This window comes from Notolepis coatsorum, assembly GCF_963971535.1.
Source record: "Notolepis coatsorum genome assembly, chromosome: 20".
Lineage (NCBI taxonomy): Eukaryota > Metazoa > Chordata > Actinopteri > Aulopiformes > Paralepididae > Notolepis > Notolepis coatsorum.
Genome location: NC_140184.1, coordinates 8,330,244 through 8,355,023, shown reverse-complemented (window position 1 = coordinate 8,355,023; position 24,780 = coordinate 8,330,244). Strand labels below are relative to the sequence as shown.

The 24,780-nt window shown below is 43.6% G+C and overlaps 1 protein-coding gene across 1 annotated transcript in view; it reads left to right on the top strand.

Annotated features, from left to right (window-relative positions):
* LOC311247160 (uncharacterized protein) overlaps positions 1-24,175 on the top strand; it is a 37,227-nt gene extending 13,052 nt beyond the window's left edge. Inside the window, exons 7-13 of the mRNA XM_084337488.1 lie at positions 5,621-5,764; positions 9,388-9,446; positions 11,253-11,440; positions 16,830-17,224; positions 19,156-19,252; positions 20,884-21,064; positions 22,579-24,175. Of these exons, the coding sequence (XP_084193614.1) occupies positions 5,621-5,764; positions 9,388-9,446; positions 11,253-11,440; positions 16,830-17,224; positions 19,156-19,252; positions 20,884-21,064; positions 22,579-22,715 (1,201 nt within the window). The 3' untranslated portion in view covers positions 22,716-24,175. The remainder of the gene's footprint in view (positions 1-5,620; positions 5,765-9,387; positions 9,447-11,252; positions 11,441-16,829; positions 17,225-19,155; positions 19,253-20,883; positions 21,065-22,578) is intronic.
* The last annotated feature ends 605 nt before the right edge of the window (positions 24,176-24,780 follow it).

Here is a 24,780-nt window from a genome sequence, read left to right as displayed (position 1 = left end):
AACTCAACGCACAGGGTGAGCAGACCGTGGCCTGACCCCACGACTACACACACGCACAACCCGCATGCCACCCGGGAACGAACGGAGGGAACAACCTCGTTACTGCCCCCAGAATCACGGGGTCAAGGGCAAACCCAACCCCGTGGCAAGGCCGTAGCAGCGGAGCGCGAAGGAAGACCCAGACCCACTGAAGGGACTGGATCCCCTGGAAAACGGGGGCCCGGAGAGGTCAATGACGCCAGGCATCAAGACCCCACCAGGCGGTCACTTAGTGACACCGCCCCCCACATCGCCAGCATATTCGGATAAGGCCCCTCTTCTCCAAGAGCGGGCCCTTTCCCCCCAATAGCACACCGCCTGGCACACTGACCCTGCAGAACAGGCAGTCAGCATGGCCGTAAGCACACAAAAAAGGTTAACCAACGGAAGCAGGCAGCGCACCGGGGAAAACCAGGCAACAGGCTGTAACCTGAGCCTGGAGCACTGCGGACGAGACAGGCGCCAAAGGAGTCAGCTGAAAACAGCCGCCCCGGCGGAAGGGGCGTATGCTGGCGTTGTTGCATGACCAAGCCTCCATTTAAAAAAAAACCACCCAGAGGGGTTGAGGCAGAGAAGGCTGACACGATTGGCAGACGTCATGAACGTGCAGGGGCACCCTCAACCGGGTAACCCGGGAGTTGACACTGCTCCAACACACCAGGGAATCAACCACCTTGGTGTTACCCAATGCGGTGGTTGTTCCTATAACCCCTCAAGAAAAGACACCAAAACACACCTGCGGGTATACACCGGCTATACCGCAGTACAAGTGTTTCAGTTTTCAAAAAAGGGTTATTCCAGGCCTACGGGTCGACGAACATCACTTCGGACCGGGCCTGGCGGCACGGGAAGTACACAGGATTACCAGAGGAGGTCCAAGACCACCCCAACAGGCCCCTCTTCGCCACGCGTGAGAGAGGAGCAAAAAGAATGGAGAACCAGCCCTAAGCACACCGCACTTGGTATTCCCAGGCGGTCTCCCAACCAAGTACTAACCAGGACCGAATCTGCGTAACGGCCGAGATCCGACGAGATCGGGCGTGTACAGGTTGGCATGGCCGTAAGCCATTACAATAGTGCAGAGTACAATATGTACCCAACAAGGGTCTCCATAGCGCCTAACCCTGTGACACCCAGACCGACCTGGCATTTTAGCCCCCGAAAAAAGCACAAGTCCCTCAGGGTACCAGAACAGCAGATCTGCATCCCTGGCGGACAACGGGTTAACTGACCTGGACCAGCGTGACCAGACCAGTCCCGTGTCCTAACCACGCCGACATGCCCATTCCAGAAGAGGGGGCAGACATGCGTGTCGATCTAAAACATGAAAAGAGGGCGCCACCCAGACGGTCCCCATTCAGACCGTGCTCAGTGGCCCACCCCAAGGGCGTGAGACCCCTCTACATATGTTCTGATCTATTCCGTTAACATCCCCCAGATATGAACGAGAATTCATCGAGACAACCTAGTAAACTGGCGCTCGGAAGAGACAAAACTCCATCCCAGTTGCCCTACAAAAATGCTGTTTCAACAAGCAACCAAGGCGCACGTAGCCCCTGTGTGATCCTGTAACAGAAACACACCGAGCCAGCACTATGTATGCGTCGAGACCCAAACACATCAATGGATAGTCTATCAAGACACCAAACATTGTTCCTCCAAGTCGCCTGGGAGAACGACACGGAGCCGTCGTGCTTCACGTACCTTCCTCTTTTTATTCAAAAAAGAAAGAACACAGACTGACATGAATCCCTCGCGACGCAGGCTGAGGTTAAAAATTGTGTACATTTAGGGGTGCTCCAGTAGCACACCATGTTACCGCGCTCGCGCGGGACTCCGTGCTGCGTCACGGATCTGGTTGACTCCGAGTTCGATTCCCGGACCCGCCGTCATTTGCCGAATGTCTCCCCCTGCTCTCTCTCCCGTTTCACCCTGCAACTGTCGGTCATGCTTGACCAGGAAAGCGATAAACGCTAAAAAATAAAGTTTAAAAAAAAAAAAAAAAAAAAATTGTGTACATTTTTACATCCCACCACCCTCCCATAGGGAGGAGACGGAATCCCCAGAGAGACTTCCCACGCGAGCTGTATAGATTGAAAAGAATATATTGCCATATTGAGCTACGTAATATTGGGGTTAGGGCTCTCCGAGGAGGAGGCACTGAACCAATACACACTCAATACTCAAAGTGAATCGAATACACACACAATAGAGCAGAACTCCTTTTTGAAGTTCTACTCACCTTGACAATCTCAGGAGGAGGCTCAGAACTCTGAGGAGGCTCCCTCACAGGGAAGGAGAGTCCTAACTCACAGAAGGCCCGAGTAGGAGTTTCGTGAGGAGGAGCCCTGACCACTCCCTGAAACAGATCCATCATATGGACCTGAACAGCACACGGAAGCCTTACCAACAGAGACGCGCACAGTGACGTACTCTGTGGCGGGGGAATTTCTGCGGTGCACACGCCCAATATTCCAGGGCGTGGGACCAGGAAACTCCCTCCACCTCCCCCTCACCCTGTAACGTGCCGAACAGCAACGTGACAGGAACCTTGAAGGACAGGTGGGTTTACCCCTGACCAACAGAAAATAGGGGGAGGAAAGGTTACCAGTTCACCCCTTTACGACCCCACACCCATGATACGATGTAATGACAAAAAGAGTATGACGCAGTCATAGTCAGCCCCATGTAGCGTCTAACAGCTTCACACAGCGCATGTGCCAACCTGCTATCTGATTTTTACTAAGGAAAAAACACAGAATAGAGAGGGCCCTCTCAAGAGCCCCGGTACCAGACTTACACATGTGCTTCTGTGGCCAGCCCAAACCAGTCGTAGGTCACACGACACACACAACCCATTATCACCTACAAAAAATGGCAAAAACACTCTACAGAGGAACGCCGTTTTTCATAATGAGAGAATACACAATTCTCGATTAGTATCGGCCACAGGCCTTGCTAAGCACACACGAAAAAGTGACCAAACAATCTTTTCTGTAGGAAAATAAAGTTTCTCAAGCGGTTAGCACAACCCCAACAACTAAGCTAAGGGTTACATCGTATCCCTACCACACAGTGACACAATATAGTGTAACAACATGTCTGAGAGGAGGATGAAGAAGTCCCCAGGGAACCGGGGGGAAACACAACCCTCCTACTTTACCCTTAATACGGCCAGTTAAACAGGTAAACCTGTTAATATGTGAACACACTGTTCATTGTCATTACAGGCTGAGAAAATAATCATTATTTACTCATATGTCACTAAGCATAGCTTTATAGGTTAGTTTAACCCCCTTAGTTGTGAGTACACGGTACATGAACACACAATGTGTCTCAACACAACAAACCAGATCATTTTCACATCTGTAACAATAACCCGATTTGCATGGAGACCAGTGACAAGACAATTCACACATAACTCGCGTTGTATCCTAAATGTAGTGCAGCAACACTCGTTTTGGAAAACATCGTTATTTACAAAACATTTAGAAGGGAAAGCAAGAAGAAGTGTTCAAGGTCTGGTCAGGACCTTGCCTACCGGGAGCGCAGATCAAGCGAATTGCAGTCTCTAACATGGCACCGAAGTAAACACAGCCTCCTGTGTTTGACGACACGGGCAGCTCGCTGCTCCAACCCGCCGCTACGGTGCTCCTTGTTGACGCAGTCCTCGCCGGCCTGGCTCAGGGCAGGTTCGACGAACATCCTCTGTCAAAGATGACGTCGTAGTCAAGAGTGTTTAAAACATGTTATAGTCACAGAACATTCAACAGTGTAGCATTAAGCTAACGGCCGCTCTCGGCCGATAGCAGCAAGCTAACGTTACCTAGCCTAGTGACACAACAGGCTTGGTAAACACAGCGAGCTAGCGCCGCAGCCAACAGCTGACTGGCTAACACAGTAGGCCACAACTAGCACGCAAGCTAAGCAGCTACCACCTGAACTCGTACACAACGATACAACAAGTCACACTCAGACAGGCCGCCGTTCTGAAACCCTCCTCACCTTTTAAGAGAGAAGAGAAACGAGATGTTAACACAGTTTTACAACGGTGCTTTTACCAACATCCGGCCTAAGGACCCTAATCTGGGGCCGGTTTTTGCAAACATTGTCAGCTAGCCCCCATAGCACTAACAGACAAGTGGAGCTCGCAAGCAAAACATTACTCACCAACCTGGAACCCACCGCTTCTCACAACAGCGGCGCGTCCTACAGTCCAGCTGTGTCGCTGGAAGGTTTTACCGCAACCAGCCACAGCAAGGAGGACTGCAGTTGAGAGGCATGTAGCGGCATAAACTCCCAATACGAAACCCGACGGAGGTGTAGAATGATCATCATCTTCCAGACACTCCAGTACGAAGACAATATCGCCGTATTTTCTCGAATATAGTGAGAGAGAAAATAAAGATATGATGTCAACGTATCTCTTGTTTTCCAACTCTTCTCCTACTATCACATCACGTCAAGTGGGGATCTACCGAGGCACTTCCTTGTGGTGAAAGCGAGAAAGGAGGCGAGGGGGTGGCCCCACCCCTGCTTATATGGGAAGCTGATAGGGGTGTGGTCAGACAAATATTGGGATATAAAGGTACATTGTGGTCTTTTATTCAGTGCGCGTGCACGTGCGGGGACAGTGCATGAGTGACGCCGAGCGGAGCCACTATGATACAGAACGTTAGTTAGCTATCGTGGTAGCCCGTTTCGTGACCGAGTGCATCACAGTCATGAAAGGGGCTACTATCGTATCAACATGCCGTGACGTGTAGCTTGCTAGCCGGCATGATGTGTGCAGTGCTTTGCCCCACAGGTCTGAGAAGAGGACCTGCACATTTTACTCGTTCCCCAAACTCTTTTACATGCCCCGATTTAAAATGGTTCACGACAGTAGACATAATGCTAACGTTAGCGGGGTAACGTTAATGTTAGCCAGAGCCATATAGCCAGCTTGGTACTATGACCCGGACGGGCATAAGGCATAAGGCGACAGCCTAACAGACCAATAGCGCTGCTGTACTGAACATACATACATACGGTACATGTAGTTCTTTTTTTACAACATTAAAAACCTTAATTCAACCAAAAATGCAGTTGTAGCTGGTCCATCAAAGTCTCTCCGACGATTAAACCCATTTGCGTCTTGTAAGGCGTCCATTTGGATCAAGGAAATGGCTTTCTGCACCCGTAAAACTCCATTGTAGTGGATCAGAAGTAGGGGAAAGTTAACCTGCAGTGACGTCATGGCACTGATAGCGTCTGATAAGCTTTTTCATTGGCTCCATACATGTTATTCGTGCGTGGACCTTTTTAACCCTTTCTGAGTGGAATTTCCGGCGTCAAATGGAAAAAAATAAATAATGAAATTAGATACCAATGGTAAACTACCCATAATTGAAGAGTAGGGTTTAACCTGCAAGTGGGCCTTTAACGATTGTGTGTATTGAGCTGTACTGTATTGTACCCATTCTGCAATCTGTTAATAAAGTTTTAAATTAATCAATCAATCAATCAATAATTTTCTCAAAGTATTGTTCGAATTGGTGTTGCTGTTTTTGTTATTTACTTACTACTGTCTCTCTTGTAGTATCCGTGACCTTATTATCAGTGGGCCACAAGGAATCATCAAACAGAGAATGTCCACAGATGCATTTGTCCTCAAATGGACGCCAACTGACAATGAACTGAATGACCACTTCCCCATTTGTTTTGTTTTGGAGGCAAAAGACAGGTGAGTTTTGTAACCATATGACCGTAACGTATAATATAACTGATATGGCATACAGACCCTCATCTGCACCTTTGATTACACAGCTTACTTGCTCATATGCTTATATCCATTAATTAAGTTAATTATATTGTTCATATTGTTAATTATACTGCTTATTTTTATCTTTACTATAATTGTATTGCCTATATTTATGTCCTCTACTATTACCATGCCCATTTACCCCCTCCCCCACGCTGCTATGACGCCTGTATTTCCGCCAAGGGGATCAATAAAGGAATACCTTATCTTGTCTCATCTTATCTTATCTTACCTGGAGTGCTATATCCATCCAGATAGTTTCGGTGTGATCTGCACAGTTCTGGAGATATCTGTCGTAGAGATGTCTGCCGTCACTCCAATACAATGGAGCTGAATGACACTTGGCTTGTGGCACGCAATGCACCATGCTCACGATAATACACTGGCCTTGTCGTGAGCAGTTTCATGCCCATTGGGAATGTGTGCCTATTCGGGAAGCCTGAATACTTTTACCAACGGATTTCCAGTTCCGCGTTCGCGTTCTGCGCTCTGATTGGCCACTGACGTTTCTGGTCGCGCCAATCGTGTGGGGCGGGGCTAGGGGGTGGCTACTTGGGCTCAAGCCCCGAATGTTTTCTGAAAAGCCTCGAATCTATTTAATTTTTTTTTTCTTTTTTTTTATTAATCATTGTTACATGAAAATATGTTTGCACCAGATTTAGCAGAAGCTAATTTCCATCTGTAGTCTATCCAGCTGCTAACTGTATTTGAGTGAGTTAAGTCTTGGTGTTATGGTAGACTCAGACCTAAGCTTTAAATCACAATCAACAAATTGACAAAAACATAATTCTTCCACCTTAGAAAGATAGCTAAAGTACGGCCATTTATAAATCAAAAGGACGCTAAAAACCAGATCCATGCCTTTATCTCAAGCCGACTCGACTACTGTAATGCACTCCTTACCGGCCTCCCGAAAAAATACGATGATAACTATTTTATTGCAATGCACTATTGCATTATTTTATTCTATTTTACTAACTATTTTATTGCACTGCACTATTTTACTTTGTATCAGTGATAATCAAACCGTAAACAAAGACGCATATTAACACTTTCAGCGTTTCAGCCTTTCTCACCCACCCACCCCCTCCTAATGTACAGTCCCCTCCCCATCATATGTATATACTCTGTCAGGATCTAGGGGTAACAGTACTGTATATTTGAATACCGTTTATGTCACAAATGTATCAGTACTAAATACCTATATGTCCCTATGCCATAAATGTCATGTATGTTGTGTATGTCATAAATGTCTATATGAATTGAAAATGGGGGACCCTGATGGAAACAAGACAAACGTCTTTCTCAGGTCTGCATCCCCTTAACAATTGTATGTATTGAGCCGTACTGTATTGTACCCATTCTGCAATCTGTTAAATAAAGTTTTCATTCATTCATTCAACATGGGGATACGTGGCCGTGTTTGCAGGCCTAAAGCTATATTATATATTATAGCTATGGATCTAATAATGTAGTTGATTGTCATTGAGTTTCTTCCGGTCAAGATACAAAAAACAGATCATTTTTCCATCCATACATTTCCGTTTTATACCGTCGTGAATATGAGTGTAGTTTCAGGGTGGTCTGGTGTCATTTCCAAAATGACAGACACCAAGCCACATCGTTTCAAATGGAGTGCAATAGCGGCCGCAAGGTGTTAGGCGGCGGTATTGGACTTTTGAGATCTCAGACCCATCCCCAGTGATAACACAGGCTGCCGGCATGTCTTTATGAATGGAAATATCGAATAAAAGAAACAACGATGCGGTCCTGGCGCTCAACGTTCGGCGAGTTAACCCTAGATCTTAGATCCTAATATGAAAAACGATGTGATTTAATGTTCTATGTCTTACCTTGACTTTGTCTATTTTACTGCTATCTATTTTATGCTTTATGTCTGCACTTTATGCATTGCTCTTGATCTGCCAATGTTGTGCTCATTTTATGCCTGTCTTTTTGTACTGCTGTGAAGCACTTTGAGCTGCAATTCTTGTATGAAAGGTGCTATACAAACACAGTGTATTATTATTATTATTATTATTATGATTATGATTATGATTATTATTATTATTATTATTATTATTATTATTATTATTATTATTATTATTATTATTATTATTATTATTATTATTATTATTATTATTATTATTATTATTATTATTATATAGTTTGCTTCATTAATTAAAGGGTGTGAATTTAAGTGTTCTCTAGTGCATTTTGTCCGCTTTAAAGTGGTGGTATAAGTTAAAGGTTGTGGTGTCGAAGTAAAAAAAATCCGTGCACGCTAATGCGGGCACCTATCTGGGCTAACCCCCGGATCTCCTACAATCCTAAATCCGCCCCTGCGTGTGATGCCTTTTTCTTTCACCGGTTGAGCTTAGGCACTCTTTCGAAGTTGGTTAAGGTTAGAGTTTGTCTTAGAGCAGGGCGATAGAACACCAGCCCTGATTCCATACTCTAACCTTAACAAACTTCGAAAGAGTCGCCTAAGCTTAACCAGTGATAATCTAGGTGTTAGGTAGTTTGCTGCTGTTCGAGGCGGAAATAGGCGCGTCACGCGATTGGGCACACATGTCACATGACCAGAAACGTCAGTGGCCAATCAGATCGCACCAGAAACGTCAGTGGCCAATCAGATCGCAGAACGAGAACAAGGAACTGGAAATCCGTTGGTAAAATAATAGACACATTTGGGAACTGGCCGAATGATTGGCCCCCGGAAGTGCCCGTCTGGAGGGCGTGTCCGTGTGTTAAGCGTAGATGTTTGGACCTGACCGATTGATTGTGCCCTGGAAGGTGCTGCTTGCAGCGTTGCGTTCAGCGCGTACCGGTCTGGAGTGCGTGACGATACACCCACGAGTCAATCAGGTGAACGGTTAGATATATGAAGTATGAAGAAGGAGTGAAGGAGCTTTATTATTATGGCTATTAAAACTCATGGTGCTGCTACAGCGCCACCTATTGGCCAGATGGCACCAACGTTGTCAGGGTCACTCAAAAATCATATCTATGTACTGTATGTCCATCAAATGTGGTTCAGGAGATATGATTTACATTTTTTTATATATATAAGCCATGCCCAGCATTTGAGGTCCCAGCTAGCAAAACTAAGGAATATCATCTGATCAATGGCCAGAGATGGCCTGTACCAAATTTGGTAGGAGGAGTAGCAAAAAAACAAAAACACGGACAAAAATGTGAAATGGCGGAAAATCTATCTAGACGCCGCAGTGGAGCCGATAATAATCAATTATGCACATGATCAGGTCTCGATGGTTGATGCTAATTTATTAGTAAAGCATTAGAAATAAAATTACAATGGAGATCAATGAGCTATGGCAGAGGGGTCTGTTGTCAGGGCCGTGGGAGGGGTGTAAAGACAAAGGAGGGGAGAGGGGGTGCTCTCCCTTAGGTCCTCAGCAATACATGCATGAAGTCGACCGGATGAGCGGTTACACGAGATATGTGTGTGCCAGGGACACACAGACACACACACACACAGACACACAGACACACTGAATACCTGCTCTGATGTGTTGTTTCAGATACAGCAGGATCTATCACTCAGAGATGCGATGTGTGATTGCTGACGTTGGACATTACGGTTAGTCCGTTGATTACACTTGTGTAACTCCTCTTTTTTTATGGACAGAATACAAGAATCATACACACACACACACACACACACACACACACACACAAACAAAATTATCAACAAACAATCAGACAAAGCAGGAAAACAAAAGTACAAGACAACCACAGGTTGGAAGGAAATGGTCAGGACGTAGAGCGGTTGTCTGGTAATCGCTCCCGATGAGCAGGTTGGCACCTTGCATGGTTGCCTGCGCCATCTTGTGTGTGAATGTGTGAGTGAATGGGTGAATGTGAGGAACAAAAATGTAAGTAAGTAAAGCGCTTTGGATAAAAGCTGCTATATAAATGCACCATTTACCATTAATTTACCATTTACCATTTATTTACCATTCGGTAGCACTTTATAATAACACTCAGTTATAAGACCTTTATAAGGTATTTGTAGATAATTAACTAATCATGAACAAATCATTTATATACATTCGTAAATTATTATTAAATCATTTATAACTATATTTGTATAACATTTACAAATTAGTTCTACATTATTTATAACTCATTATCAACATTGTTTGTACTTGATTTGTTCATCATTAAATAATGTTGTTTAATGTGTAGTAACACATTTGTAGATGCTTTGAAAAATGGATATGAAAAAACGACTATACTGTACCTCCATTTATTTGTTCATGTTCAACAAATTATTTGTTAAGACATTCATAAATCATTTGCAGATGCTATTGTGTGCCCTAATCTGAAGTGAAGCCTATTCATCATTAACAAATGTCTAATACCGTTAATTATTTGTTAACTTTTTCATCACCTGTTACAAATGTTGTAGACAGCTTTCGGATACACCCTTCTTTGTGACATCAAACAGTGACAGAATTAGGACTATAGAATGCAATTTTATTAACATATAAAATACATGTGCATGACATATAGTGTAACGTGGGGGCACTAGGACCCAGGAGTACCTTGGCCAGGGATTGAAAGAGTATGTAGACGGAAGTCTCACGCGAGTGAGACTTGACTTCGATGTGTGTTGCCGTCTGTTGAATGGAAGCATGATACATTAGCAGAGCCAAGTTATTCATGCTGCCCCACGCTTTTTATTAAGGTATGAGCAGGCTAAACACCTTTTTTGTTGGTAAATCTATTCCATAATTTCCGAACTACAACTCTTGTTGTGTAGACGTACTTGATGTGGTGGCCGCTCACGTTACATTTTAATTATGTGTTTGTTCCTAATGTGTGCTCAGTATATTGCGATATGTGATGATGACACGACACACAAGGGTAATAATTATTTGTATTTTCAGGCTGTATAGGCGCCGATACAGCCTGAAAATACAAATAATTATTACCCTCGTGCAATATACTATATATATGAACAAATAAATGGAGGTACAGTATAGTTGTTTTTTCATATCCATTTTTCAAAGCATCTACAAATGTGTTACTACACATTAAACAACATTATTTAATGATGAACAAATCAAGTACAAACAATGTTGATAATGAGTTATAAATAATGTAGAACTAATTTGTAAATGTTATACAAATATAGTTATAATTGATTTAATAATAATAATTTATGAATGTATATAAATGATTTGTTCATGGTTAGTTCATTATCTACAAATACCTTATAAAGGTCTTATAACTATGAGTGTTATTATAAAGTGTTACCTACCATGCATTTACCATTTATTTTCCATTTACCATTTATTTACCATTTATTTATCATTTATCATTTATTTACCATTTACCATGTATTTACCATTTACAAATAATATGATCTCTTCCTGCTTAGACACCGTTGTTCACTGCAATGAGACCACGATTATAGTGGAAGTGGAGAAGTCCGATCTCATCAGACGGAATGAGGCCAACTTGCACCTGAAAGGCTTCAGCGAAGCTAACTGCAACCTGTCAACCTACTCCAACAGCACCCACCTGGTCGCTATCATGTCACTGAACACCTGTGGGACCACACTAGAGGTACAGTTTGTAACAGTCACAGATGTGCCTATTATAGTTTTGTGTTATAATTTAGTTGCAGTGCCATGTTTTGGTCACTAAGTGGCGCTCCATTGTTTGTACCTGATGTAGCAACAGGTTTAATTTGATTTAACTTGAGCCAGTGACTCACTTCACTTCCTGTCCACCTGCCGTCCGGCACAGCATTAACCTTTTCACTACCACGCTACAGACGGTTAACCGTCTGTAGCGTGGTAGTGAAAGGGTTAACATTATGTAGTGTGGTAGTGAAAGGGTTAACCTTCTGTATTGTCACAGTGAAAGGGTTAACCATTTGGTAGTGTGGTAGTGAAAGGGTTAACTTGTCTAGTAACGTTCTCCAGTTCAAGTTCATGTTTTGTTTTATTTGTCACATATAATGTACTGGTACATTACAGTGAAATGCTTGGTTCTGTATGAGCCTCCTCCTGAGATTGATTGTGCATACTGTAATTTTTTTTTTTAAATGAATGATGTGGCTGTGAAATCTATTTGTTGTATCTACATGTATGACCTCATAGGCATCATATGGTCATAGGCTTAAAACCACTTATGCATCGGGCAAAAATGGGGCTATTTTATCATTTGTTTTGACAATTGCATACCCAAAGTAATTTGCGATTTATTATACTACTTTATACTTGCATGCTACATGCATGAGTCTGGTCTCTTTTGAAAGGTAACATTCAGAAGTTTCTTACACAATAAAATAAAATCATTTTGAGTGCTAATGAAATAGAGTTACAGAGGTTTGAACACACAGAAGTAAACATTTTGTGTACTTACATTTCTGTTTACTTGTTGCCAGATGCCTGTTTTTAAGTTCCAACTGAGAGGTAGGAGCTGGAAAACATAACCGTTCCATAGCCTGAAGTCTTATAGTCATACAGGTTCAATGTTTATAAAATTCAAAGGTTTTTGTAATGTGTGTAACTCAATAATTCAGTGTGATTATCCAAAATGGCCGTCTGCTCCCTTTCATTCAGAGGCTCTCGTCAAAACAATGGACTTCTTCATCTTCTTGTGTCACCTTCCCCCACTCTCAGCGCTCGTCTGGGATCGCTTTCAGAGCAGACGTTCCTTGGCTACAAAGGCGGTCAATCATTTACACCGTTGGGGGTCATTGGTCCACTCAGGACAGGGGTAAACCGGACGCGGTCACTCTTCAAATGACGCTCGTTGGATGGTTCGTCTTGTAATTCGAGACTAGAAGCACGCAATAGGTTGAGTGTGGTGACGATCGAAAGGCGGCAAATTCAACTTTACAACAATGTATTGGTTGATCGGCAAAAACGCAGCCCGGAGCCGACAGATGACGACAAAGTGCTGCGACGTGCCCACAAGTGCGTGGCAGCCCACCATCGGGCCGTACGATGCTTAACTCATTCTGCGCCATCGCTTAATCCGTAAGAGGGCGATAGAATGCCACCGCTTTAATCATTGGGGGGACTGCGAGATTTGCGAGTGCTTAAAATATATCTTAAATTATAGCTATGGGTCTAATACACCCGTCAATTATCAGTGAGTTGCTTCCAGTCAACACGTACAAAACGGATTTCCGTTTTATACCGTTTTGAATATGAGTATAGTTTTGGTGATTCTTAGTAATTCCAGGAAAAGACGCGATAATAGCCCTTTAGTGGAATACACTAAACACGTTGTCATTTTTCGCCTGATTATCGAATCTTCCTGAAATCAATGCTAGTTCATCATTATTATCCTTCCTCATGCAAGAATGAAAAGAGCCCTGGACCGCGGGGCTCCCCCGCCACCTAACGGCACACAGCCACACACACACACAGAGACAGCTTCGATCGGGGTAGAAAGACATATCAGATCAACGCAAGCTTTTATATATAGTGTTCTTACCTGGTATCTGATGTAATGCAAAAGAAATAATCCAATTATCTGATCGCCATTCCAAATACTGCTCGTGGAGGTCCGTCCCACATTACCGAGCGTTACACACGAACGGGCGGGCGGGGTTACTGTTCCATACTATCGTTGCAAAGGCCTACCTCGCCTGAGCACCTAAACCCTGCCTGCACGGCTCGGATCGTCCCAGAAAAGAAACGACACAATTTATAATGGAGTGCAATACCAGCTGGAAGGCTGTAGGCGGCGGTATTTGCCCTTTTGCAAGCTCAGACCCATTCCCAATGATAACATCATGCTGGATGGATGAAAATGAATGGATATAGCTAATATATATAGCTATATATATAGCTAAGAAATAACGATTGAAACCTGACTATACTCGTGATTGGCGCTCAAGCGATGGCGAGTTAACCTGAATATACTCGTGATTGGCACTGAATGAGTTAATAGGTTCTAACCTTATGTTTTTAATAATAAATGGGTGTGTCCTGAATCCCAAAAGCGACAATGTCTGATTAGCTACTTGCTAAGCTAAGCTATCCTGGTGCCGTTATTTCATGCTGACAAGCTAACGTCACACAGCCAGACACCTTCCATGTTCAGGTTACAGAGGACACTAAACTGGAGCACCTGTAGTGTATGCTGTTTATATTTCCGTCCTGGGCCTCTTCTTGCTTCGTTGCCTGGCATTTTTGACAACCAGCTCGACAGAACTGAAGGTGTCGTATGATGTTCAGCATTCATGCTATGGCTGAGGTGTCTCGACTCCCGGAGTCAGCATTGCCTGTGGCTTCGGCCGATCGTCATACTAACTGTTATGGTTTGTAACCGACCCCAATCGCACAACACAAGACAGGTATGAGAGTAAGCCAAAACAGGGCATTTATTTCTTACATAACAAAAAGCGGCACAGTCCCTTTAAGGGAGAACAAAAAAACACTAGAGTCAAGGAAAATATGAAAAATGCGGCACTGTGCCTTTAAGAGGCGAACAGGCTAAGGGACTAAGGCTAAGGGCCAGGGCTAAGGACCAGGGCTAAGTGTCAGGGCCAGGACCAGGGGCACTGGAGAGGGGGACAGGGACAGAGGCCCGGAGAAGCGGGCTGGAGACAGGGACAGAGAACAGGGTTAAGGCCTTGGACAGGGCGAGGGCCAGAGCTGCTTACAGGGATGAGGACAGGGTTCCGACGGCGGAGGCCTGGCACGGGGACAGGGGCCCGACGGCGGAGGCCTGGCACGGGAACAGGGGCCCGACGGCGGGGGCCTGGCACGGGAACAGGGGCCCGACAGCGGGGCCTGGCACGGAGATCCTCCTCCTCCTCTTCGGATGCTGCAGACGGGCAGCGCAGAACAAAGGGGGTCCCAGGGGACCGGGATGGGAACACGCCGTCCTCCCGTGGAATACTAGGGAGCGACGACGAGCCTGGGTCCAAGGGGAACGGGATGGGCACACGCCGTCCTCCCGTGGAATACTAGGGAGCGACGACGAGCCTCACCCCCAGGAACGAGGATCACGAAGAGACGCCTTCCTCCCGTGGAATCGGGAGCGATGACGGGCCGGCTTGACGTCTGGAGTGGGAACACTGGAAAACCTCCCGTAGAGAATTAGAGAGCGAAGACGGTGTCCCACTCCAGGCAAACGGCGACAGGTTGTGATGGCTGGCACGTCGTCTCACGCCGGAGACGTGGCAGGTGATGGTAACGTACAGGATGGTAACGTACAGAACTCCATGAACACAAACACAGATACAGAGTCCAGAACACAGAGTCCAGAACACAGAGTCCAGAACACAGAACGACCCCACCAGGACTGGAGGGGAGTCTGCAACCTATGTACTCTCCCGAGGTGATTGCAAACTCCCAACAGGTGCGTGAAGGTAGAGGATCAAGGATGTCCAAGGGTGGGGGCTGGTGAAGAGTAGAGGAGAGTAAATCATCGCAAGGGTGGGGGCTGTTGAGGAGAGTAGACAGGGAAAACACAGGAAAAAGGTCCAGGGACAGGCGAATCCTCACACTAACTCGTTTGGCTGAGTTAGCGGGAGGGAAGTCGTGGGTGGTAATCTGGCGTTGTGGACAGCAGCTCAGGTCTGGGCGCATGCTCAGCGAAAGGCAGGAAGTGGTGAAGGCAGCGTGACCTCCAACGCGTTACACTTCACCAATGAGAGTCCTCGCTGCCAGGTGAAAAGAGAGCCGCTGGCTGTCTCTGCATGTGTCGGAGGAAGCATGTGGTAGACTTCAGGGTTCCCTTTTACCGACCAGTAGGGGGAACATGTGCACAACAACCAGGTAGGGGAGGGGGGGAATTGGCATAACGACTAAATTGGGATGGGGAGAAAAGCATAGAAAATCAGGCAAAAAAAATTAAGAAAAAGAAATAAAGTCCAGGGTTTGATTCCTGCTTGGGGACCAGGTTGCCGCATTGCCAGTTACCCAGATGGGGTATCTACCGGGCCTTTTTTTTTCATTTTTTTTTTCACTTTTTCTCCTTATTTTCTATTTTTCTCCCATCCCAATTTCGGGTTTCCAATTCTCCCCTCCCCTGTCTTGAACGTTGCTCGACTATGCCCCCCACTGGTCGGTTGTAGGGAGGATAGAAGCCTTGCATCACGTGTCCCCTCCGGTACACGAGGAGGCAGCCTGTCACATATTTTCACCTGCCAGCACGGACTCTCAGTGGCGAGGTGTAACGTGTGGGAGACTCACACTACCCCCGCTACTTCCTGTCTCTGCTGTGCAGGCGTCCCCCAACCGACCTGTAGGAGTCGCTGTCCACAACGTCCAAATCCCCACCCATCGACTTCCACCCGCTGGCTCTGCCAGTATGACGGCCGGCCCAAGCCGGAGGCAATGCTGACACCCGGATTCGAGACCGGAGTCTCTTGCATTGGTGATGAGCGCAATCTCTGCTGCGCCACCCAGCCGCACTTCTACCGGGCCTTTCTGTGTGGAGTTTGCATGTTCTCCCCCCGTGCTCGCAAGCGTTTCCCCTCCCGATAAGATAAACCCAATGGAAAAACATGCAGAACAGATCGCTAACGCTGTCGCATCCCTGACGAAGATGGACAGGAGCACTTGGATTGGTCCCCGGGCGCGGCCCCACGCTGCAACCCATGTCTGCTCCCGGTTGCCCTTGGGGGGGAAGGACGACGGGATGGGTCAAACGTAGAGAGGAACATTTCATCGACGACCCAAACATTTCAAAAATTGCATGTGTGTGTATCTGTGTGTGCCGCCCATCGCATGTGTGTGTCACTGAAAGGTTAACCTTCTATATTGTGGTAGTGAAAGCTTAACCTTCTTTAGTGTGGTAGTGAAAGGTTAACCTTCTGGAGTGTGGTAGTGAAAGCTTAACCTTCTGTAGTGTGGTAGTGAAAGTGTTAACCCTTTGTACGGTGGTAGTGAAAGGGTTAAAGAGTAGATAATAGATGTGCCCTTATGCCAATAGAAGCATTGTACAGACATCGGGTTAAATTTTTATTTTCTTCCATTTCCAGGAGGATGCCAATAACCTAATTTTCAAGAACGAGATCACGTCTGCCGACACAAGCAAATTAATCTCCAGGCAACATGCCGTTGAGATTGCATTCTCGTGCGTCTATCCCAAACGAGCCAATCTGACCCTGGGATTCATACACAAGAACCCGTACGCGTTCACGGAGAGAGGCTTCGGTGCTTTCAGCTTTCAGTTTGAGTTCTTTGAAAGTCAGCGATTCAGGGAGCGGAAGGACCCCGACACGTACCCAGTGGACGTGTACCTCAAACAGATGATCTTCATGGAGATGGAGGCAACCACCTCCATTCCCAACACCGAGTTGTTTGTGGACTCTTGCCGGGCGACCCCCTATGACAACCAAAACTCTCGTATCACCTACACCATCATCGAAAATGGGTAAGAGAATGATCTGTGATGAAATATTTTAACTCAACGTGTCATTCATGTCAATTCAATAATGTACCTGATACATTGATTACTGACTTTCCCTCTGGATTAATAAAGTACTTCTATTCTATTCTATTCCACCGTGTCCTTTGATCGCCGGGCTTAAATTCATAATTTACCATCCCTCGCCAGCCCTATTTAACATGGAGAAGTTCCCCTTCTTTGCAGGGCTATAACTTTTTAAATTGTATTGCTAAATTGACATTACTATGGCCCATTCAACGTCCTATATCTATTGTTCAGGGTGTAGCAACGTTATACTTTTTCATTCACATATTCATACTAAAATACGGTCTAAAGTATAAGTATGTTTTTATCGTTTTCTGCAGCTTTCTCCAGAACTTGATTTATAGCCCCAAATGCATTATATTGATGATCAAATACAGTTTGATAGGAATCTGTGCGAGATAAAAAATGTCAACTGGACGTGCTTCTAGGAGTTACTAAGTATGATCTGATGTTGACCGGATGGGCGGGGGGTCGTTTATAATTCCGTGGGCAACGTTATATCATTCATCTAGTGTGGGTGATATGATCATTAGAGCAGTTAGTAAAGAACACGTTGAAAAATAGCGCTGGATCTTACCGTATCTTCCTCGCGCCGTTGGACGATGAGCGTGGAACTGAAATATTCCTATTATGGGATGTAGAAATACCCGATCCATTTCCAGGTTGTATAATAGTATATACGTCCAAATCATGTTGTTTATAGAGTTATTTGCAACCGATCGACATCCAGTGTGTCAAGATGGAGTCCTGCTAACGATAGCGAGTGACCGGACGAAATATGGGTGAGCACCACTTCATCCGCATCACTTCCTGTTTGGGCGATCGGCCGATCGGCCACCAGATGGCGCTCTTGAACCGTTGGAGAGTTGAGAGGGGCTCACCAGTACATATAATGTCTCCGGGGGAGAAACATGATTTCGATCACAGATTTTTGAAATATTGATATCAAAGACGCTCTCCAGCGTCTTCGGCAGAATAAGCATGGCGGGGAAAGACGCTGCACAGCGTCTTCGGCGATTAAAGTGTTAATAATGGTAAATGGGCTATATCCAACTTTGCAACTTATGCCTCACATTCACCAATTCACTCACATTCACACAACGGCATGGGGAAACCATGCAACCAGTGCCGACCTGCTCATCGGGAGCAGTTAGGGGCGAGCCAGAATCTTAACCTGACACATCAGACCCCTGGAGCTCTGGTGGATTATGATTTATGAATGATTCCGTAGTCAGATCTTAGGCTGATCAAAATAGATTTAATAGTAAAAACAATTATTACAAAGTACAAGTGCGTTAAATGAGCTTTGGAGTGCTCTCCTCATGGCCAGCTAGGAAACACTGAGAGGAGTGCTCTCATCGTGGCCAGCTAGGAGACACTGAGAGGAGTTCTCTCATCATGGCCAGCTAGGAGACACTGAGAGGAGTGCTCTCATCGTGGCCAGCTAGGAAACACTGAGAGGAGTGCTCTCATCGTGGCCAGCTAGGAGACACTGAGAGGAGTTCTCTCATCGTGGCCAGCTAGGAGACACTGAGAGGAGTGCTCTCATCGTGGCCAGCTAGGAGACACTGAGAGGAGTTCTCTCATCATGACCAGCTAGGAGACACTGAGAGGAGTGCTCTCATCGTGGCCAGCTAGGAGACACTGAGAGGAGTGCTCTCATCGTGGCCAGCTAGGAGACACTGAGAGGAGTGCTCTCATCATGACCAGCTAGGAGACACTGAGGAAGGGAAGGAGACTATGAGCTTAAGTATAGAGAGGGGTGGGGGCTGTAGCCCTTAGCCTCTCACCTAGGTGTGAACTAAACTATTGTTTGGGGCAACCAAAGGGGATTCAACTTTTTAATTATTACTATTTCATTATTATTACAGGTGTGTAATGGACGACACAGTGCAAATCTACCCAAGCTCCAAGTTACAATTCAGGTTTGGAATGGAAGCTTTTGAATTCATCGGCGCCCATGAGAAGGTAAAGTGAAATGTAGAAGCATTTTGTTCAGCAATGTGTAAATAAATACATGTGTAAATAGTAATACACGTGTAAATATATTCTTGTGGTGTGATTACAATGACAGAACATTACCAAAGAGGTCTATAATATATTGTCCGTTAGGGGAGTGTCACAAAAATGGAGATAAAATAAACAGAAGGTATCACTAACCATTTATTTCTTTTGAATTAGAACCTAGCAAACGTAATTGTGCGTTTGCATAAACAACAGCGTTGGTATGGATGGTGGCGTATCTGTCGGTTGCAAGAGTTCATCCTCTCCAAACCTTTCTGTCCGTTAATAAGGATACAAATCTGGTGACTCATCGTCAGCCCTGTCCGACAAACGGATACTCTAATAATAATTACATTTACATTTAGTCATTTAGCTGACACTTTTATCCAAAGCGACTTTCAAGGTCAGCAGGAAGGGTACAACTCTGGGAGCTAAGGGTAAGTAACATTGATCATTGTCGAACTTGAGTGCTACAGTCTACAACGGAAGATTGGCTGTGGTGGGAAGTTTGTTAGGACCGATGGTGGAACAAAGTTCCCACCACAGTCAGGAGGACAGCTGAAACCCACCACAGTCAGGAGGACAGCTGAAACCATCACAGTCAGGACAGCTGAAACCACCACAGTCAGGACAGCTGAAACCATCACAGTCAGGAGGACAGCTGAAACCATCACAGTCAGGAGGACAGCTGAAACCCACCACAGTCAGGAGGACAGCTGAAACCACCACAGTCAGGACAGCTGAAACCATCACAGTCAGGAGGACAGCTGAAACCACCACAGTCAGGAGGACAGCTGAAACCCACCCAATCTTCTGTCATCGACTGTTGCACTCAAGTTCGACGTCGACTAAAAACACACTTCTTTAACCAATACCTGAAGTGAAAAAAATTTATAAAAAATAAAGGAAATACTAACCTTGTAACCTTGTACTAGTATACCTACCTTGCCTATTTTACTACATACTATGCTAATATACACTCAAGCCTGTAGCACTCAAGTTCGACACTGTTTGACGAACCATGTTACTTAGCTGCCAGAGTTGTACAGTACCCTTCATGCTGTTGTAATAATAATAATAATAATAATAATAATAATAATAATAATAATAATTAATAATAATAATAATAATAATAATAATAATAATAATAATAATAATAATAATAATAATAATAATAATAGTAATAATAATAATAATAATAAATAATAAATAATAATTAATAATAATAATAATAGTAATAATAATAATAATAATAATAATAAATAATAAATAATAATTAATAATAAAAATAAAAATAATAATAATAATAATAATAATAATAATAATAATAATAATAATAATAATAATAATAATAATAATAATAATAATAATGATAATAATAATAATGATAATAATAATAATGATAATAATAATAATAATAATAATAATAATAATAATAATAATAATAATAATAATAATAATAATAATAATAATAATAATAATAATAATAATAATAATAATAATAAAAAGCAAACATAGACTGACGGGGTCCTTACAGTGTGACAAGCTCCAAATGATCCAGGGAGGGAGTGACCGTGAGGCCCGTGTGTCTGTAGGTTTACATCATTTGCGGCGTCATCCTGTGTGAGATCGGCGTCCCCGGAACCAGGTGCTCTCAAGGATGCATGAAGTCCGACACAGGGCTCCAGCGCCGCAAGAGAGAAGCCACCATCGAGACAGCCAGGCACTCCATTTCCCAAGGACCTCTGCACCTGACAAGAGCCTCTGACAGCCCAGGTACAATATACTATATATAGACATTACACTCAACAAACAGTTTAACAATTGACTTTCGACACTTTAAATGCTTTTAACACTACACTATATTTATCGATTTATTACAAAAAGATTTGCACTACATCCATACCTAATTTGAGAATTTAACATTTTGTACCTCATTGTTAGCATTTTGTACTTCATTTTGTACTTTAGGTTGTACTTTAGTTTGTATATAGGCTATTGTATATTTTGTATAATGTTTGGACTTTATCCTTTAAAAAATTTTTACTGTATGAAGCACATTCTCAGGGGGCTCATACAGAACCAAGCATTTCACTGTAATGTACATGCACTTTATACGTGACAAATAAAACAAAACTTGTACTTGAACATTAGGGCTGTTAAAATTGGCCTAAAATGACATTAGACTATTCCTTCTTAAAAAAAGAAAAAGCACATGGGTTTGAACCATTATTGTGCATTATGTAAACAAAATAAATTACCTTTGAGATAAACATACCCCCCCTCCTGCCCCCTCTCTGTGCGTGAGGAGAAATTGGTGCTAGATTGAGAAGGGGCTGTCTCTCGGATCGAGATCAAATGGATGAACGTTTTACTGTATATAGAACATTCATACACAGCAACGCCCCTCAGAGCAAGGTGTGATGAACATGAAACGATATGTGTTCCTTGGCATGAAACAAGAAATAGTAATCAAACCATTGCGTGACGCTTCTGTCTCCATTAATTTATTACCCTGAGGGATGATTTACAATAAAGTAAACTAAAAATGTAATTTATTAATTAGAATATTGAATATTTGTTGACAGTCCTAATAGGCATATACATCTCCTTCACTGAAATGTCTTGCTATTTGAAATTCCCTAAGTCTGAGTCCTTTGAAGCCTTCTTCACTGGAGAGGGAATTGCCTTTGTGTGTGTTGAAGAAGATTCATTAAGATATGGTTTGTAGAAATAGTGAGAAAGTAACCTGAGAGTTACGTTTTTCTGTCTCTACCAAGCCAGAATAAGATTAAGGAGGGGAACCTAACCTACACAATGTGTGCAGACACACATAGACACATAACTTATGTCCAGAATCATAATACACACCACACATGGTTTCCCTCTCCTAGAGGTTAACATTTAGTTTCGTTTAGGAGTGACCTTTACCCTCACACACTAAACTGCATGTGCCAGACACACACACAATGTGCAAAGTAGAGTGCACGGCAATACACACCAAAAGCATTCTTAAAAGTTTCTAAGGCGAGGATCGACAATGTAGATTCTCATCTTGTGAGGCTCCCTGGTACCAGTCTGAAGAGAGCTGTAAAGTATGTTGTACCATTGTATTAGTGATATTGCAATCCTTTTCGGTAAAACTTGGAAAAAGCAACATTTTGTTTGTCTTCATCTTCATTGAACTCGACCCATCAGAACCAGTGTTTTTTTAATCAAAGTGAAGTGGTAAATTCCTCCAAAGTGTGTGAGAGATCTTTTTGGTTTTTCATGTTTTGCTTCTTTTCTAGTCTCTCGCCTGAGCCTGAATCTGGGCCTGAACGTCATCTTCATCGTCGGCTGCCTCCTGGTGTCCGGAGCGGTGATCTACCGGTTCAGAGGCTCCAGAGTCAAATACCAACCCCTGGCAACCTCTGACTTCAACTGAGGACACAAGGCCGTCCCGGCACACTCACCAGGAACAATCAGGAGTGACATGATGATGATAATAATATGATGACACTGTCTATTTTTACTGAAATGTTTTTGGTATATAGAGGGTCTTTGTGTACTCGTCTGAATCTTTACTAAGCTAAGGGTGAATTGAATCAAAGTTTGAGAGAAGATTTTATTATTTAGGGCATGTATTATTATGTCAGAATGAGATTTTGTATTGGGAAGGTAGGCTTGTCATATTTACATAATGTACATGTAATCTTATATTGAAAGGTGACAATACCAATTTTGTACAATGGTTTGTACAATTTGTGCCCAAATGCAATTTTTTTTTCAAGTTTCAAGTTTCAAGTTCCTTTAATAGTTGTCATACAGAAGTACAGCATACTTTTATACAAAATGCTTCTTACTGTTAAGCTCCAGAGACTCGGGTCAATCATCTATTCATTAGCAGCGACTATGATTAGGGTGGACATTAAAGTATGTACACATGCCCTGCACTTAAAGGAACACGCCAACTTTTTGGGAAATTAGTTTATTATACTACCCTGGAGTTAGACAAGCAGATTACATACGCTTTTCTTCTCTGTGCCAGTGTAGCCTAGTTCCCAACAGTCACGAAATACACTCCAAAACGTTCCTGTAGGCTAAACATGTTGTGACCTGTGTATTTACCAGAAAAAATATATATATATATTGACATTTTCAGATATTATACTTTTTTTTTTTTTTTTTTATATATTTTTTTTATTATTGCAAAACAAAAATGATTAAAAGTCAGTACTCAACACATAATGCATAATGAAACTAACAGTCAAGGTGGTTAAAATTACATGCAAGTACAGAAACAAGACAAAAAAAAAGTCTATAATAATATTTTAACCGTATACAGTGTATATCCAGCGAAATTAACAATTATACAAATGCTTATATAGGACATACCCCTAATACCTATTTTCTAAAACCCTACACACATATGCTCCAGCTCGAACCCCCCCCTCCCGGACCCCTCCTTGGATAGTACCTCCATTATCCCTCACTCCTAACCAGACACTACCATTATAAGCTAGCTTTTATTCTCTCCACCACTTCTACCCACATTGACATTTTGGATTCGTTGAGACCCAGAATTCTTGCTGTAGATATTTCTTGATATATCACATCGAGATATTATACTCTTATATATATATACTAAAAAAATGTTGCCTGTTAAAGTTAGAGGTTCTATGTAGGATTGTTAGTAACTGTCTAACTGCATATATAACTGTTTCCACTAGAGGGCGCTCTAGGCGGAGCCACTCATGATACCACCAGGTGGCGAGTATAAATAGAGATGTCTCCTCCCCCTCTACCTCTTTCTCCACCAGCCTCTCAGTGAGAGGAGAACTCATGTGCTGCTGCTCATACCATGTGAATGAATAAACCACGCCGTTTAAAGGCTAAAGATAGAAACCATGCCTCTTGACCACATTATTGTCACCCCATAGCCAGATTCTGTCAACACGAACCACTGCTGCCTCGGCGCAATGATTTCATCACCTCAAAATCACTGTGCATTTTATTTCATGTGCTTCCATGTTGTTTCTGTGACATCTTGGCATATCCACTGGATAAACACATACCCCTGCTCTTCTTGGGTTTCTATATTTAGACCGTTGCAATTCAGCCTCACAGGAAAAGAAGTCTGTACAGCTTGATGGCTACCATCACTCTGCCTCTATACTGCACGTCAGGGGCGGATTTAGGATTGTAGGAGATCCGGGGCTTAGCCCAGATAGGTGGCCGCGTTAGCGGGCACGGATTTTTTTTACTTCGACACCACAACCCAGGCACGCGGGAACTATAAAACGGCAGGGGGTGCTGGGGGGTCGCCAGATTAAAAAAAAAAAAAAAAAAAAAAAAAAATTGTGGTCAGGCCACTGAACTTAGAAGCAGGCCAGGCCAGTGTTTCTATTTGCACCAGCGCAATAGTTAGATAACCTAGGTGGGGAACAACCAGGAGATCACTGCAACTCACACAAGTTGGAGAACTATCTCTCTCTATCTCTCTCTTGCTC